Here is a 17505-nt window from a genome sequence, read left to right on the forward strand (position 1 = left end):
GCATCAAAGCCTACTGTCACTCAGTTTTATGAAGCTAATAAGCTATAACTTCCAGCCCATTGGAAGGAGAAAGGAGCTTATTTGCATTAAGTGACAACCAGAAGCCTCATTTTCTCACTACGGTGTCATGTAGAGAAATGTGTTAGCAAATGAACCTCAAATACATGCAGATATAATGAGATTTATTAAGATAATGTTCCTCATATTAAGAGGCTGGCATCTTACCCTGGCTGCACCTTTGCATATTCAGACTATCATTCACAAAGTCTCAAATGCACTGTAGAGGACACCCAGGGCAGTGGCCAGGGTTGCGTATGGTCAATACCTCATCATCATCGGCGTCATAGTGGGCGTACTGCTGCTCTAGTAGTTCTCTCTGTCTCCTTTCCTGCTCCAGGGTCTGCTGGATCAGCGTGGCCACCTCACTCTGCTGACCTGGACGCTCCCGGCCGATCACAAACCTGTGACAACAAAAGGCACTGTTGACCTACAGACACAGAGGCGGCCAGCACGGGATTACACAACATGACAGTAGAGCCTAAAAGATATAGGATTGATATTTGGTGATTTAAAAATGCTGATATTGCGATATGTCGGCCGATGTTGGATGGATGGAAGCCTGGATCACAGCAGGGAAGTTGCAGCGCCCTCTGGTGGACAAACAATGAAACATCAAAACACGTTTGAAGGGTGTTTCTCTCGTCTTTTTTTACTTACTAAATATTAACAGATCAGCAAGCAACTAATATGGACCGATATCAGCCGGCTTTAGTTACCACATGACTATTTGAATTTGTTAAATAATTAATCTTGTAATTACAAGTATGAATATTATAATTACAAAACCACGACCTTTCACACTGTGAGTTATCAGATTTATTTTCTTTAGACACTCGATATAAAGGGTTTAATCGTAAATGTAGCATCTGACAAAAACAAATATTTTTAATTTTTAATATTTTAAAGGGTTTGACATTTGTCTGACACTCGATTTATACTTCATCTACATCATAACCTACAACGTAACTACAAACCTCTCTGGAACTTATGATTTAACCTAATAATGTAACCTGATGTGCACCTTTTTACAAATTCATACAGAAGAGGAAAACACTTTAAATTCATTTTTTGTCCATCTTTCTTGTTGTGATGTGTATTTATGCAAAGAAATGAACACAACAGTAACACAGAGAGCAAAACAGAGGCCCACAGCCACATAGCAATGGCAGCGATATGTGCTGACGTAGTGGGCAGGGCTGGGAGACAGGACACGCATAATAATGTGAGGCGACAGTCAGCTCGGCCAGGCAGCCTGTTATTAAGCTGGCAGCACACTAAACAGAGAAGACCAGCAGTTACGCATGCAAACAAACACAGAAAATATCACATTAAAATACAGCTAAAGATGCAGATGATGACAAAGAGCAGGAGATAAAGATTGCTTATAGATTTGTGTTTGTCTATATTACAGGGAGAGGGAGCACTGAGAGTACAAATTAGAGCTACAAATAAGGGGATAACAAAGCAAAAAGATGCTCATCTCTCTCATCACGCTTCTGCTCAAAATGTAAAAACTTACAGCAAATAATAGTTCTGCAACTCAAAAGAAAATTTATAATGCAATCACCAATTTATTCTCCTCGTAACACCAACGAAGCCGGGCAATCAAGTAAGGGGATTTTTGTGGCTCACCCGGCAGGGTCCCTGTAACTATGTGTATGTGTGAGCGTGGCCCGAGCTATTGTGTGTGTGTGTGTGTGTGTGTGTGCGTGGCCCGAGCTATTGTGTGTGTGTGTGTGTGTGTGTGAGTGAGAGAGAGAGAGAGAGAGAAGAAAACAGAAAAAGAGAGCGAGAGTGGATCGGAGATGGGGTCTAATCAAGTGAATTCATCTCCCGAGAGCTCTTTTATATATTTCTAAAGGGGATGTAGAGAAAGCCTTACGCTCCAGCAGAGAGGCGCATTTGATCTACATGTGAAGGAACAACTGAGGGCCAGGACACACAGTAAGTAGAAAAAGAAGGGGGGGTTGGAGGGGTTAAGCTAAGTACTCTACTGTAGGAAGCCTTTGGACAGCAGGGAGGTCTGAAGAGTAGCTGACCTGAAAAGAGCCTTTCCGCTCACGCATGGGGAGCCTGTCGTAGTTTCTCCTTAAGATCTGGGACTGCCACACAGGATGCTGTGCAGGATCAGCTCAGCTGCAGACACCACTGATTTATTCCATTTACTCCAATTAATAGAGACATGGCAAGGATGCAGAAAGTGATGCTCGGAGAAGCAATGCAGGACACACGTCTTGAGCATTAAGCGGCACTGGGTTGACAGCCGTTTGAGGATGTCAGCACAGGTTCACACATACCAGATATGACTGGTCAGCCGTGTTGGAGACATGCTATCTAATGTATCTACTGCAAGTTAATCTGAGTTCAATTTAGAGCATGATTAAGTCTGATAGTGGAATGCAAAAAATACACTTACTCAAGTACTGCACTTAAGTATAACTATGATGTGTATTTACTTCGATTAAATACTTTGAAATGCTTCTTTTTAACTTCTGCTCCACTAAAGTTTGGGGCAGTTACTGTACTTATATGACCATTATTTTAAAGCTTTAGTTACTCATTATTTAGCAGAATATTAATATTAAATAAAAATGTACTGATAAATTATATCTCGTTATAGAATTAGACCCACAGCAAAGAATAAAGCAACTACATTAGCTCAAGATGCATTATCAAAGTGATGTACTCTAAAACAATAATAATAATAATAATAATAATAATAATAATAATAATAATAATAATAATGGATTGGATTTATATAGCGCTTTTCAAGGCACCCAAAGCGCTTTACAATGCCACTATTCATTCACTCTCGCATGCACACACTGGTGGAGGCAAGCTACGGTTGTAGCCACAGCTGCCCTGGGGCAGACTGACAGAAGCGAGGCTGCCATATCGCGCCATCGGCCCCTCTGGCCAACACCAGTAGGCGGTAGGGTAAAGTGTCTTGCCCAAGGACACAACGACCAGGACAAATACAAATAACTCAAATACACTCCAGTAACAGAAGATATGACCGCTTAATGAGCTACAGATAAAAGGCATAGATAGTATGATACTTTTTAACTTGTTTCCTTGTTTAATTTGTTTCCTCAACTCGTATTTGTTTGTTGTAACAGTGCTTCTTGACAATAATTCTGATGCATTGATGCATTTGTGCGTGAGAGTTGTGTATCAGGGTTGCATAACTCCAAGAATCATTGTTGTGACAAACAAATAATCGATCAAACACAGATGTCCTTATTCTTTTTATCTAATGCTATCTATTATGTGCTAAAGCCATTTTCCAATGTTCCATGTATTTTGGGAACAGTTTCCTGTCTGTGACGGGGTCTTGGCAGCACGTTTTTAAAAGACCCTGGGATCACCTCTAAACCTGGATGATATGCTGCTGGAAGCCGGGGTAAATATAGCAAAATGGCAAATGTAGGACAGTTGGCCATAAAACCCCTGGTGATCAGACGGAGTGAGGGAAGGATTTACAGAGGAGGAGCAGGAGGAGGAGGAGGGGGTGGAGTGAGTGAGACTTGATGGATGAAGACTGAAAGAGTGACAGTGAAGAGAGGGCAGGAGGAGTGATAATTTGTTGGAAGAAATAACAGCGAGGAGTGAGATTTATCATTATATTTCCTGTAAACACTGTCAGAGTTTAATGTTCATATACTGGACTACAACATTTATATATCTTACAAGTACGTCATTGTATTTCAGTTTTTAGACTTGTCATAACTATTTATTTATATTTGCGAGGTGGACAGATGATATATGATGTCAGCGTTTTCAAGGCTGCCTCATCTGTACAGCCACATCCTGGAAAATCTCCACTGTCAATATTATTTCAGCAAACATCATCTGTCCAACACTTTTGATTATTTTGGATATCTCTTTGTTCAGCCGTCAGCTTTTCATCAGACACTGTACTTCCCACACAGCTATCTGTCTTTCCACAGGTGAGTTCAAGCATAATATGAATATAGATCCATGACAAAGAATGGAGGGCTCTACACCAGCAAGGTCGAGGTCTGAAAATAAACTCGCACACTTCTCCCGAGATGACTGAAGAAGAAATGGTGAAAAAGAGGCAGAATGAAAAGAGTGGAGAACATCCTCAATAACACACAATGGCGAGAATCCAGAGAGAGAGAAATAAAAACTAAAGCATGTCAATAAACAGGAAAGACAAGAGCGAGAATCAACTAAACGCAGCCTTTTCTTTCACATCTCTATGTGTGCGAGTACTTCCTCTGCTTCCCAGTGCTGTTAGCAGACCCTGTCAAAAACAGCTCGTCATGTAATGTTAAGGTATTTCTCACTAATGTGATGGCATCAGCCACACAGGGGTAAATTAGTCCATTTTTTACTTTATTAATTTGCTTTGCAGTTTTCTTCATTAATCATTTGGCTAAACCTAACACTGGTATTATGAGGCGCGCACATAGTAACATTGTGTGGTTTTTCTAAAATGTTTTGTTATATTAATTATGTTTCTCTTTCTTTGAGTTACCTGGGTTTGGGCGGTGGCTGTTTCCTGTCTGGGCAAAAGGCGTGGCTGAGGACTCTGGGAACAAAATGCCTGCTCAGCAGGACCAACCATGGGCTTACCAGGAGCAGGGGTGTTTTAGGTTTAGTTAGGTTATTCTGTGCTTAGTTAATATTAGTGTGTGTTTTGTTTTCCCCCCTATTGTGCTCAAATGGTTTGGCCAAATCATTATAAAAGCTACCCTCATGTGTCTTTGTAATTAGGTCAGTTTGTGAGTTAAGTTGTGTCTCACTTTGTTTTGTTTAAGTTTCTGGAAATTCCTTTTTGTAGAGTTATATTTAGTTGACCTCTTTTATGGGCCTGCTAAGTATGTTTTTGAATTTTGTTAATTTTGGACTTTGAGGGTTAAAATAAAGAAAACCCTTTTTGAAGATATTTTTTTGCCTGTGTCCTCTTTGCTTTGGCTGCTTGGTCCCTCACACTAAGTAGGACTTTTGCACCATAATAGCTGGACTAACTGCAGTGATACTCTTCCTGCGGCTAGTGAGACCATCACTAAATATAAAGAACACTTTAGAGCTTTTAGGGAGCTGTAAAATAACTCTGACTGTATAATAGTAGTCGTGGATTTTGGAGCTGACAGCGGCTTGACACACTTTCCTGAAATCCCGCTGTACTGTTTCAACTCATTTTCACAATTCAACTCTCAAAATTTGAATTCTAATGGAGTTATCACTCCAGCATTACTATGTCCTGTTCCCAATACTTTTTTGCATTAGACTGCATTATAATTTATGGTTGCATGTGTGTATTACCGGACGACTCCTGATGTGTTCCTGAGGACTGAGGCAGCAAAGCTCTGAGTGACGCCCACCAAACTGGTCCCATCCACCTCCACGATCTGGTCATTCACTTTGATTCTGGCAAATGCAAGAAGAAGAATCTTTCAGCACTTAAGATAAGAAAGTAATAAACATGTAATTATAAAATAAATGAATAGAATAGAACACAATAGCCCTCTATTGTCATTGTACATGTACAATGAAATTATAGGTGCTCCAACACCAACTGTGCATGAGTAAATAAAAATATATCAATAGTATAGACATCAGGAATAAATGTCTGTGTTTTACTTTTACATATAAGCTGAAATCTGCATGCACATATGACCTCACGCTGGGCTTCTGCATTCGAAGATGATTGTGGTCCAAAGGCTAAAAGATGCACAAAGGCACGAACATGCTGGCGTATCATTCATGTTCACATAATTTATAGAACTACAACAGCGGAAAACTTTCTGGGGTCACAAATTTCCAGTGCAATAGCTCCAGACTACTGTGTAACAAGGAGACAGAGGAGATGAGACTCAAAACAAACTATGAGGGCTAATGGGGACATGGACGCCTTTCGCCCTCGGCTACAATACATCCGGTATTTGTGCTCTGCTCTGGACATGACGGGAGGTCGCCTAAGTTCTTGACCTAAAATGAAACTCCTGATAACACTTGAGTATACAGGATTCAGGGGAACTGCGAACAAATTGCTTAAAACAGACAGCCTTGTTGAATATTCAATTTAAATTTGCATGAACATTTGTACTGAAAAAAAAGATGCAGAGGGATTTTGAATCTGGATTTTGAGTAACTGCTTCAACATATAAATAAAACAAAAACTAGCTCTCATTATTTTCAACAAAACAGTGAACTGTGCTAATAATTAATTGCTGGAAGCCACAACAGACACATTATTCTCTTCTTCAACAGCAATTTGGTTTTTTATTTGTGTCATGAACTGGCTGTGTGGAGGCAGATGAGGACCCAAACGCAAAACTCACGGAGACAGGAACTGAACTCAAAATCACTGCTTTATTGCAGGCCTTTAAAACGAAACAGAACTAAACTGGGAATACTAACAGAGGACCGAGGGAACACAGAGAAGCACACAGGTTCGGGGAGGAGACATTGACAACGCGACCCCGAACTGAGGGAGACATGCACATAAATACACAGAGGGTTAACGAGGGAAGTGGAAGCACACGGGGAACACAGCTGACACAGATAAACATGACGAGACATGGCAGGAGTAAACAACACTGACGGGAGACTGTCAAAGTAAAACAGGAAGTACACAGAGGTGCAGACAGGAGGAGAGAGAGCACGGGCATAGTGGGCTGGGGAAACATGGAATGAAACACAAGGAGGGGAAATGAGGACTCACAGATACACAGAGGGGCACACAGGGGGTAATCAAATAAGGAACATCTTAACAGAACCTAGGAACCACGGCATAAATAAGGAACAAAATACAAAAATACAAGAAAACTAAGAATGCTGGGCCAATATGGCCCAGGATCATGACATCACCCCCCCCTCAAGGGCTGGCTCCCGACAGCCCAAAACTCAAGAACCAAAAGACAAGAAAACGGAAAACAACCCACCCAGGGCGGGAGGCGGGGGACCAGGACGGAGGGACTGAAACCAAACGAAACACAAGGAGCATGAGACCAAAACTGAGTCCACAAATACACAAAACAGTTCAAAACAGGGAGGCAAATGTCCAAAGAGGTCAGAAGGTCAACCCGGAGGGGCGACAGCACAAAAGTTCACAGTTCGGCTGTTCCGGGGGCCGGCCACGTGAAAAGTGGCAGTGGCGGCAGAGCGGGTCCGGAGGCCGGCCGCATGGGAGACGGCGGCGGCCACAGAGCGGGTCCGGAGGCCGGTCGCGTGGGAGACGGCGGCGGCTCCCAAGCGTCGGGCGTACTGGTCGAGGCTTGGTGGGCGCCGGACCAGGCGGCGCTGGAACAGATGCAGAGGCCGGACCGGGCGGAGCTGAAGGCGATGCAGGGGCCGGACCGGGCGGAGCTGAAGCCGAGGCCGACGCTGGACCAGGCGATGTTGAAGGCGAAGCTGAAGCCGATGCAGAGGCCGGACCGGGCGAAGGCGGAGCTGGAGCCGATGCCGGACCAGGCAACGGCTGAACGGGCCCCTCGGACCCGCCAGCGGAGACGAGGAGGTGCTGGCCGGGCTGACCAGAGCCGCCAGCGGAGACGAGGAGGTGCTGGCCGGGCTGACCAGAGCCGCCAGCGGAGACGAGGAGCGGCTGGAGAGGTTCCCCTGAACCCCCAGCGGAGACGAGGAGCGGCTGGAGAGGTTCCCCTGAACCCCCAGCGGAGACGAGGAGCGGCTGGAGAGGTTCCCCTGAACCCCCAGCGGAGACGAGGAGCGGCTGGAGAGGTCCTCCTGAACCCCCAGCGGGAACAGATGCAGAGCCAGCAGGTGCAGAGACTTCTGGCTGAGGGGACGCTAACCGTAGCTGCACAGGGCACGCAGTCGGCTTGGGATGCAACGGCTGGGGCTGTGCAGGGCAAACAGTCTGTCCAAAGTTTGTCAGTACCACGCAGTCCTCAGCTGGCGGAGAAAGCTCACAAAGGCTTCCAGCTGAGGTTGGCAGTGTCTGAATGGGTTGCTGAGCTATGAACTGGGCTGGTGACTGAGCTAACAACTGAACTAGAGACGGAGCTGGTGACAAAACAGGGAACTGGGCTAATAACTGAGCTAATGACTGCACTATGGACAAAAGTACAAGTTGTAGTTGTGGTTGTGATAATGGCGGATCAGCAGGAAGCTGAACTTGTGACTGAGCAGGTGTCTGACTCTTGGCTGCTCTCCTCCGAGGAACAGGAACGGGTGCTGGGCCTGGCCGAACACCAGCCATCCCCACCCGAGGAACAGATACGGGTGCAGGGACGAGCTGGGCTCTGGCTGCCTTTACCCTGGGGGCCGGTGTAGGTGCAGGAGCTAGCAGGACCTCTGCCGCTCCCACCCGAGGAACTGAGACGGGTGCAGGAGTCGGCAGGGTCACGGCTGACCTCACCCAGGGAACCGGAACAGAAGCAGGCAAAGGCTGGGTGTCCATCAACCCCACCCGAGGAGCAGGTACGGGTGCCGGGATGAACGGAGCCTTTGCCAGGCTGGGGACAGAAGCAGGGACAGGCTGGACCTCAGCCACCCTCTCCCGAGGAACTGATACGGGAGCAAGGGAAAGCTGGGCCCGCGCTGCCCTGGTTACAGGAACTGGAGTTGGAGAGCTGAGCTCAGGAGCAGTAACAGACACTGGGAAAACCAAGTTAGTGGAGCCAAACACAGTGTCAGCAAACAGAGACTTATGGCAGGCCACTTTTAGCAACTCTGCTGTTCTTAAGCTGTCCATGTTAGAAGTAGCAGTCCTTAAAACAGTCATTGTACAGAACGATCCAGGCTTAGCAAAGTTAGAGTCTGTAATTCTTGGCCCAGAAGGAGCGGTTATAGGAATAGAGGCATTCTTATAGACAGTTTCTAAATACGCTGGTTGGAGAGCAGCATAGCCCAGGAGTGAAGAAACACCATCCACAGTCTTATACTCAGCAGGTACGGGAGTAGGGGAGTTAACACAGGTAGTGTCTGAAGTAACTGGGTGCGAAACTAACTCTGACATATTCAATCTGAGCTCCCCCAGCAGTTTACTCATGACGGACGGTAACTTGTTTCCCTTAACCTTAACAACCGTGATAGAATGCACAGTCTTAGTGTTTTCAAAACCTGAGTTAACAGACTTCGCGTCAGCTATTGTTAACTCGAGAGGAGCAACATCCTTTACCCCTGGAGAAACAGAGTCAGAGCTAACAGACAAGGCAGGGAAAGCTAAATGTGACAGAGGGTCAAAAGCAACCTGAAGAACAGAAAGCGCAGCCTTTGAAGGTTGGAAGACACACAGGTCAGTTTCCAGGGGGTCCCCTCTGGTTTCAGCAGGAACAGGAACCTCAGGACTGTTTGTTTTAATATTTAGTTCACAAGTATGCAACTCAAAAATAGTCTTTTGCTTTTCTAGGGTGAGATTATCAGTCTGTGTGTTAATTACTGCTGACCTGGGAGGAGCAAAGGAAAAACAGTCATTCTCAAACATGGGCGTGAGGGTAGGTAATGCAGACTCTGGATTAACTGACCCAGAATTACTAGACACAGAGTTAACGGGCTCTGGGATGACGCACACAGGGTTTAGAGCGTCAGATTTATGTAGTTCAGCCTGAACAGCGGTCTCTTGGGGGACAATGAAATCAGTCTCATGCTTAATAGGTGCAGAGGTGAACTTGGAAACATTATGAGGCCTGGAGACACAGTCATTTTCAAACTTACTATTCGTCTCTGAAGAGTTACAGACGTGAAAAACTGCGGACTCAGGATCAGAATATTGTCCGAGTCGGTCCGACTTGGAAGTGGCATGGAAGAAACAGTCAGATTCACTCACCACCGGAGTTTGCTCAGTAACTTTAGGGTGGCGACGGCGTGAGCGCCGTTTTTTCCTGGGAACTGTGCCGTGAGTTCCCGAGGCTGTAGACGCAGGCACCTCAGACGTCGGCTGACTGAGCCGATGACGGGCCGGGCTGCGTTGAAGAGACAGGGAGCTTGTGCAGCTCCGAGCGTGGAAGTCCCAGGAAGAGCGCAAAGGACTGCAACGGAGATAGGCTGCTTGTCGGAGGCACGAAATCTCTCCTCGGCCGCCGAGTAACCCTCTTCTTTGCGCAGGACGTGGGCGGCGACTGGGGAGGTGAACCGGAAGGTGAGAAGGTTGTGGCAGGCGATAGGCTGAATCCTCCAACTCTTATCACCGTGGGACGATGTGGGGAAAAGGCAGCAGCGTTTGCAGTTTGGAGGCTGCGCGGCCCACCTAGAGCCAACCGAGTCCCATAAAAGGCAGACGCGCGCTCCCGGGCATGCCGAGCCTCCTGCCTTCTCCTCTCGTTAGGGAAGGCGGAGTCTGCACGCTGCCGGTTCCTTAGGGAGTTTGCTGGGTCCATTACTGGTCGCGTTGTACTGTCATGAACTGGCTGTGTGGAGGCAGATGAGGACCCAAACGCAAAACTCACGGAGACAGGAACTGAACTCAAAATCACTGCTTTATTGCAGGCCTTTAAAACGAAACAGAACTAAACTGGGAATACTAACAGAGGACCGAGGGAACACAGAGAAGCACACAGGTTCGGGGAGGAGACATTGACAACGCGACCCCGAACTGAGGGAGACATGGACATAAATACACAGAGGGTTAACAAGGGAAGTGGAAGCACACGGGGAACACAGCTGACACAGATAAACATGACGAGACATGGCAGGAGTAAACAACACTGACGGGAGACTGTCAAAGTAAAACAGGAAGTACACAGAGGTGCAGACAGGAGGAGAGAGAGCACGGGCATAGTGGGCTGGGGAAACATGGAATGAAACACAAGGAGGGGAAATGAGGACTCACAGATACACAGAGGGGCACACAGGGGGTAATCAAATAAGGAACATCTTAACAGAACCTAGGAACCACGGCATAAATAAGGAACAAAATACAAAAATACAAGAAAACTAAGAATGCTGGGCCAATATGGCCCAGATTCATGACAATTTGGTCCAAAACAGAGTGCAAGAAGGCCCATCTCCATTTCTCACATTTTTATCAAATAAAATGGGCAGATGAGATGAAGGTCTCTTAACTCGATTTTTCTTGATTTGTATGAATGAACTATCCCCATAGGTTCAATTTAAAAGCAATAAAACTCAAAGATAAAAGAGTTCTCAAGTGATCTACAATTACAATTTCATAAACTAGAGAGAGCCACACTAGCTAAGACTATTTAACAATGGTCAAAAACACTAGCTACCTACAAATGCATCCTCTGCACGGTTTCCTTTTTATTTACCGCAACAATAATATCAAAATGAAGAGGTGTTTGATGGCTTCATATAAAACTGCAGCTCCTTCTCCCAGTCTGTTACAACATAACACCAGCTGCCGAGCAGGATTTAGTATGTCTGTGGCAGCTGACGCATCAATCACAGATGTCACAGGGATGTATAGAGACACGTGGGCCTGACAGGTAGACAGACAGCAGGCTGGTTGTCTGTCAGCGGTCCAGATGCTTCTCTGACCTTCATAGATGCTACCATCCAAATGTGGCTGTATGTGGTCGAGCCTAGTCGGTATACAACTTCCAAACAAAGGCAGCAGGAAAGACAAAAAACTGCCAACAAAGGACCTTGTCAGTTAATGTACATACACCGAATTACACATCCTATCACCCTCATGTCCCCTATCTCACACACACAGGCGAGACATCAAGCCACAGCCAAGTCATTCTGTCTGCCGGAGAGTGAATGCGCTCCTGCACATTAGACCATTAAGTCAGACTCAGCAAAGACAGAGCCCTGTGGCAGGGAGGGTAATGACTCAAGGAAATCACATTCTGGATAGTGACTCCTCCCTTCTCTCCCTGTGTATATCTGTGTGTGTGTGTGTGTGTGTGTGTGTGTGTGCACGAATAAGTGAGCATGCAAAAATTACTGATTACTTTTTGCCGCCATGACACTAACATCTCAAGTGTACAGTTTATTTCTCTAATACTGTGATCATGGTCTATTGTGAAATCCATCATGAGGCCATAGCCAGAACTGCAGATTCACGATAAAGAACAGCTGTGTTTCCATCTCTAATAAAGACACTAATGATGCAATATAATGTTGGAAGCATTCATTCACTTGAAGTATAATAAAAACTTAGTACTTTGGCTTCCTCCCACAGTCTGAGGACATGCGTGTTGGGGTAATTGCTGATTCTAAATTGGCCATAAAGTGCTGTATGTATGGTTAAAATGAAAGTTTGAATGGTCAGTAAGAATAGAAGAGCGTTATGTAAATGTGAATACATTACTTAAATATGCACGGCACTCTGGCTGTTTTAAAGCCAGCTGTAAAAAGATATTTGATTTGTGAATATTTCTTTTTTTTTTTCCCCCTTTTTCTTTTCTTTTATTCAGTCTTTATATTAAGTGCAGATGTCCATTTCACCACTAAACTACAAATATCACTATGAAACTATTAAACTTCACCAATATCTTCACTTATATTAAGTCAGATTGTTAATATTTTAAGTGTTCTGAGATTTTATGTTTAGATATGGATGTTAAGCACTTTAAACATGTTTAACATGCAAATGTTGCATCAATGTCCAGCAGGTAAAGTGGTAAAATATCAACCTAAATGTGTATTTTTGTATTTTATTGTATTTCATTACATGAGTCTGAAGGCAGACATGTTACTAAACAAAAATAACCCCCAAATCTCAAAGCTGAACAGTCCATGAACAACATTTTTGTCATGTAGCGTCTCATCACAAAAACTAGATGTTAAAAATATTCATGAAATAGCAACAGTGGCTGTCCTCTGCTGTGTAATGATCACCAAATTTGCATTACACAGTAGTGCACATGTGTTAATGTTAATTAGCTCTGAACACAAAGCAGACTTCATTCTTTGGTGACCATAAATACATTTTTCAGAATACATCATTTCAAGGCAGCTATTAGATTAGAGGTTGGTTTTTATTGTCGCCATGCCTACAACCACGCTGCAAGCATCGCTAAAAATCTAAACAAGCACACAGAGGAGCACGCTCAACAGCTTCTACAGCATTGTTGTAAAAATGAAACTAAACTAAAAACTTTTTTTTCCACTAAAGAAAAAAAAGAAACAGGCTCAACTCTACAGTCACACAAATGTGAACTCGAGCTTCAGCACAGTGTTCCTCTGATCTTTTCAACTTCTCTCACTTCTCCCACTCACCATGGGAAATTAGGCTTTTTGGAGTCAGTGAAACTGTCATCTTAGAACAGATCAACTTTTCTCACTTTCGAAGGAGCTGCTTCCTTTCTGCCGCTGCTTTTCTCCGTCGCTCTGCTGGTTACATTTTAACTAATCTCACTGTCATGTTCCTCAAAATTTCTGCCATAAGAATAAATCCCAGGAGGAAACACCTAGTGCAAACAGCCCTGCTGCATTAGGCTTGTTTTCTATGAAGAGCTCACTAGCTTCAAACTGCATTGTGAGGAGCAGTTTCTGTTTATGGGGAACCTGAACCACACAAACAAACTAACAGGTGGAAGGTGACAGCTCAAGAGGCCAGTCTGTCAGCTGAGGAGCTGTCATCTCCTCCATCTCTGACTCATTGCTAACTCTGCACTGTTTACACGTTTCATAATGCACAAAAACACATAATGCAATACTGTAAAACATCCAGGGACATAAATAGAAACAGAGACTTTAAAAATCAGCGCTATTCTGCAGAGAAACTCTGCAGAGAAAAAGAAATATAATTTAATGTAACGACTCCGTCACACCTACACACACACCTACACAGGTACAGACCTGTGTAAGACTGTGCCTCTCTCGGTGGATATAATCCGAACCCCTGCTGTTAAATCTGATAGATATAGAGTGTGACTGCGCATGTAAGACCGAGCGAGACAATATGGTGGAGTGGTGCTGGGGGAAAAAACATCTATGGAAATTTATTCCTGTGGAGGGACTACATTTATATATTTTTTGCACAACATATGCAAGTTTAATCCTACGTGCATGTTATTTGTTGTCTCCAGACCCACTTTTAGACTGAAAAAAATGTGTGATATCCAGCAGGAAAGCAGCACCCACCTGCTATCTCTCTCCGCAGCTCCACCCTCAATGACAGTCTTAACAAAGATGCCCAGTTTCTCCAGGCCTGCATCAGCACCAACACCCATCCCGATGATACTGATCCCCAGGCCGTCTTCATCTGGAAACACAAAAATCCCACAAATTTCAAGTGTCATTCTCTGTATTTTCATAAGTGTCCAAAGATCCAGTCAATCAAACCCAAAATGACTTCTGTTAACAATGTCAACCATATTGTGGAATACGACAGAATATGTGAATATGTTCAGTATTAACTGAAAGAATAAGGAGACGTCAACCTCCAAGACATGAAACAATTTTTACAAGAATGTCAAAAATGGAGAAGAAATGCCCTTCATTCATCCCTGCCCTGTGTTAATAATTCAAATGCTGTTAGTGTTACATAACAGAGAGTAGATTGTGGTGTCCCACAACATAAAGTCAGTGTATTTTAGATCCTGGGTGTAAATGAATTTTAATACAGAACAAGACAAGTGGAAAACATGCAGTGTCACGTCTGGGGAATTAGGATGAATTAAGCAATCCTTGCTTTTTGGGATAACCTAAGTCAAATAACAAAATACTGCTAATGGTCGTGGGAGAGATTTAAACTTTAAGGCATGATCTATGGGAAGGGGATGAAGGAAACGTGAAGGAAAGAAATTAGGAAAGTACAGAAGAAAGCAAAAAACAAAGACATCCTGTGTGGGTGGTTCTGTCTGTTGGGTATGATAAGTAGCTGACAGGATCCCATCTTCATTAGGATTTTCTTAGATTTTTTCCCCACCTTTCTCTAGCTCCACAGGGAAGAGCTCCAGTTTCTCCACCCTCTTCTCCAGCTCATACTCAGCAGAGGAGGCCACGGGATCCACCTCCTCATTACGTCGGTCATAGTCTTCATTGGAGTAGGTGTTAAACACCTGAAAAAAAAAAAAACAACACACAGAATTATATAAACTAGGTGCATTAAAAAAATGTATTCAGGCTTTATAAAGGGCACATCATACTGTACTAATAGGCTCACACAGGAACAGGTTTTGCCTTTGCACATACGACACTAACAATGCCACACCTGGGAATGTTACATACATTTATACTACTCTTCTTGACAACAGTGGTTGCTCTTTAGGCGAGGGAGTAAATAAGAGCTTTGTGTTCCCAATTATTGGGCACTACTTTTAGCTAACAGCACTTGGATAAACAAGGTCTTTATATGAAAGAAACAACTGCAACCACAAATAAACTGTAATGCAAGGAAACATAATTGCTTTGAGGACGGGGATGCCTCTCTCTTTCTCTGAGCTGTGTGGTCCTCAGAGGAGCCTCTCCTCCCTTGCAACAGTCAGCTGTCACTTCAAATCTCATCCCAACCAAGCGTTCTCACGGCTCCCTGCACCGAGGAGGAAGGAAAGGAGAGGAGAGAGAGCTGTGCACGCTCTTGTCACGACTTTAGTGTGGTGTTCTGCCGAATGCTGTCTGCTGGTGTCGAAGAAAAAGGTGTAAGAATATGCAAAGTGTTCAAGCGCGTAGATTAACATGCATGTAAGTGCAGAGGGAAGCTTGCATGAAGGCATAAGCTTCACTCCGGCAAAACAGGCACCTGCAAACCCCGACTCCAGGCGCTATTAATAGAATCTCAGATTTAGCTTGAAGTGAACCCTTTAGCTGTTTTCTGTCACTCTTTATATTAATTGTGGCCAAAGTTTCAAATACTGAGGTCAGTCTGTGATCAGTTTCACATCAAAGAGAGTGGATATCTCTGCCCACCAGCTAACAAAGCTTCTGTTTGTGAGGGGCAGCCAATCAGAAGAAAGACAGCTTAAAGAGAGGGTGGCTTTAAAGGAAGATGAGCTAAATTGGTTGTTTTGGACAGAAGATAAACTGGAGGTTTTTGAATCTTGATCTTTGGTGAAATTCAAGAACAAAATGACATTAAAAATTAATGTAACAGGATCCATTAATTAGACTTCAATCATTGGAGTTATTCACAAAACCGCATCAATAAGGCATCATATAGATGTGTTACTCACTCTGTTAAAGAGCTAGTGTGCTGCACGCACAGACAGGGCACACTGAGATGGCATGATGCTGCCAGGATTTGCTCTGTGAGATCTTGCATGAGATCTGCATGACCTCCCTGTAATCAATCATTCAGTGTTATCAACAGCCCTGCATTATTAACACTTGCTTGCACCCAGAAGCACACGCACACATGAGTATATGCACTGTATAGACTGTGCAGAGAATTACAACATATCAAATCAGACACACACAAACACTTAGCAATCAGTAGCAGACGCCATCACACTCACAGACCCATTAAACACACCCACGTATGCACACTGCTGACAAATGCTAACACCAGCACTTGCTCTGTCCAGGATGTCCTGAACGCGATGCCGCCATTGGCAGCCAGTACATTATCTAATGGCCTCTCTCAGTCACTGTGTGCTATCTACAAACACATTAGCATGTGGCCAGTCACTTGACAGAGAGAGAGAGAAAAGATGAGGTCATGAGGGAAGATGAGGACTGATGAGGGTGGATCTGTGAGGGAAGGTAAGCGTAGAAGAGTGGGCGGAGGCTCAGTGATGGAGATAAGGGCAAGCGAGGGACTTCTACGCATCTGGGAGGCAGATGAACTGAATAGGAAGCAGCTGGAATAGAGAATAATGGTGACTGAGGGAAGGAGTGATGAGATAAATGAAACAGCACGCACAGGGGAAATAAGAATAGGTAGGCAGGAAGAGAGTGAACCAGAAACAGAGAAACAGACTGAAACATTTAACAGAAAGCATTTGCCTACAAAACAAAGACACCCGATGGTTATCTGGCTCTAAACAGAAACCCCGGTATGCATCTCCATCCTGTCCAAACACCACCTGGCTTCCAGGCTCAGAAATTCTTTAAGAACAGATAAAATATGTAGAAGGGCTATCTGAAATATAAAGGTCAAGATTCTCTCTCCCAGCTACTTCTCTTCTCAGATAGGATGCATAATATCTTCTTGTTCTCCTACAATAATTGGATTTTGTTCTGGGGAAAAAATACTTTTGGATCTGAAATACCAGTAGAGCGATAAGAGGCTCAAAGGCGCACAAAGAATGATTTGGTACACCGTCGTGTGAGAGTGTGCTTAACCTTGGCAGGGTGGCAGAACTGCTGCCTGCTGCTTTTATTACTTTAGGGAGGTGTAAAGTGGCAAGAGAGTAAGACCAGACATGCACCTGGCAACTACTAGCCTGACAGCTGTGGGACAAACTGTTGGGGCCATAGTTTGACGGATATCAATATGTTTACCCATATTAGTCGTTCGGGACTGCTGTGGCTGAATCAATCTCAGCTCCTCCTGTCCATGTGTCCAAGGATCCTTGGGTAAGATACTGAACCCTGGGTTGCCCAGTTGTCAGGCAGAGGTGCTTAGGTATAGATAAAAGCATTGCATGAATGTGTGTG

The 17505-nt window shown here is 44.4% G+C and overlaps 1 protein-coding gene across 5 annotated transcripts in view; it reads right to left on the reverse strand.

Moving 5' to 3' along the window:
• ppp1r9a (protein phosphatase 1, regulatory subunit 9A) overlaps nucleotides 1–17505 on the reverse strand; it is a 52856-nt gene that overhangs the window by 21199 nt on the left and 14152 nt on the right. For all 5 annotated transcript variants that reach the window (XM_084919005.1, XM_084919002.1, XM_084919003.1 and 2 more), the window contains exons 3-6: nucleotides 14837–14969; nucleotides 14050–14170; nucleotides 5356–5460; nucleotides 326–461 (exon numbers count right to left, since the gene is read on the reverse strand). In XM_084919005.1, coding sequence (XP_084775131.1) covers nucleotides 326–461; nucleotides 5356–5460; nucleotides 14050–14170; nucleotides 14837–14969 — 495 coding nt within the window. The remainder of the gene's footprint in view (nucleotides 1–325; nucleotides 462–5355; nucleotides 5461–14049; nucleotides 14171–14836; nucleotides 14970–17505) is intronic.

The sequence above is a fragment of the Perissodus microlepis genome, chromosome 22 (genome assembly GCF_051167445.1).
Source record: "Perissodus microlepis isolate ML-2025 ecotype Zambia chromosome 22, ASM5116744v1, whole genome shotgun sequence".
In the NCBI taxonomy this organism is placed as follows: Eukaryota; Metazoa; Chordata; class Actinopteri; order Cichliformes; family Cichlidae; genus Perissodus; species Perissodus microlepis.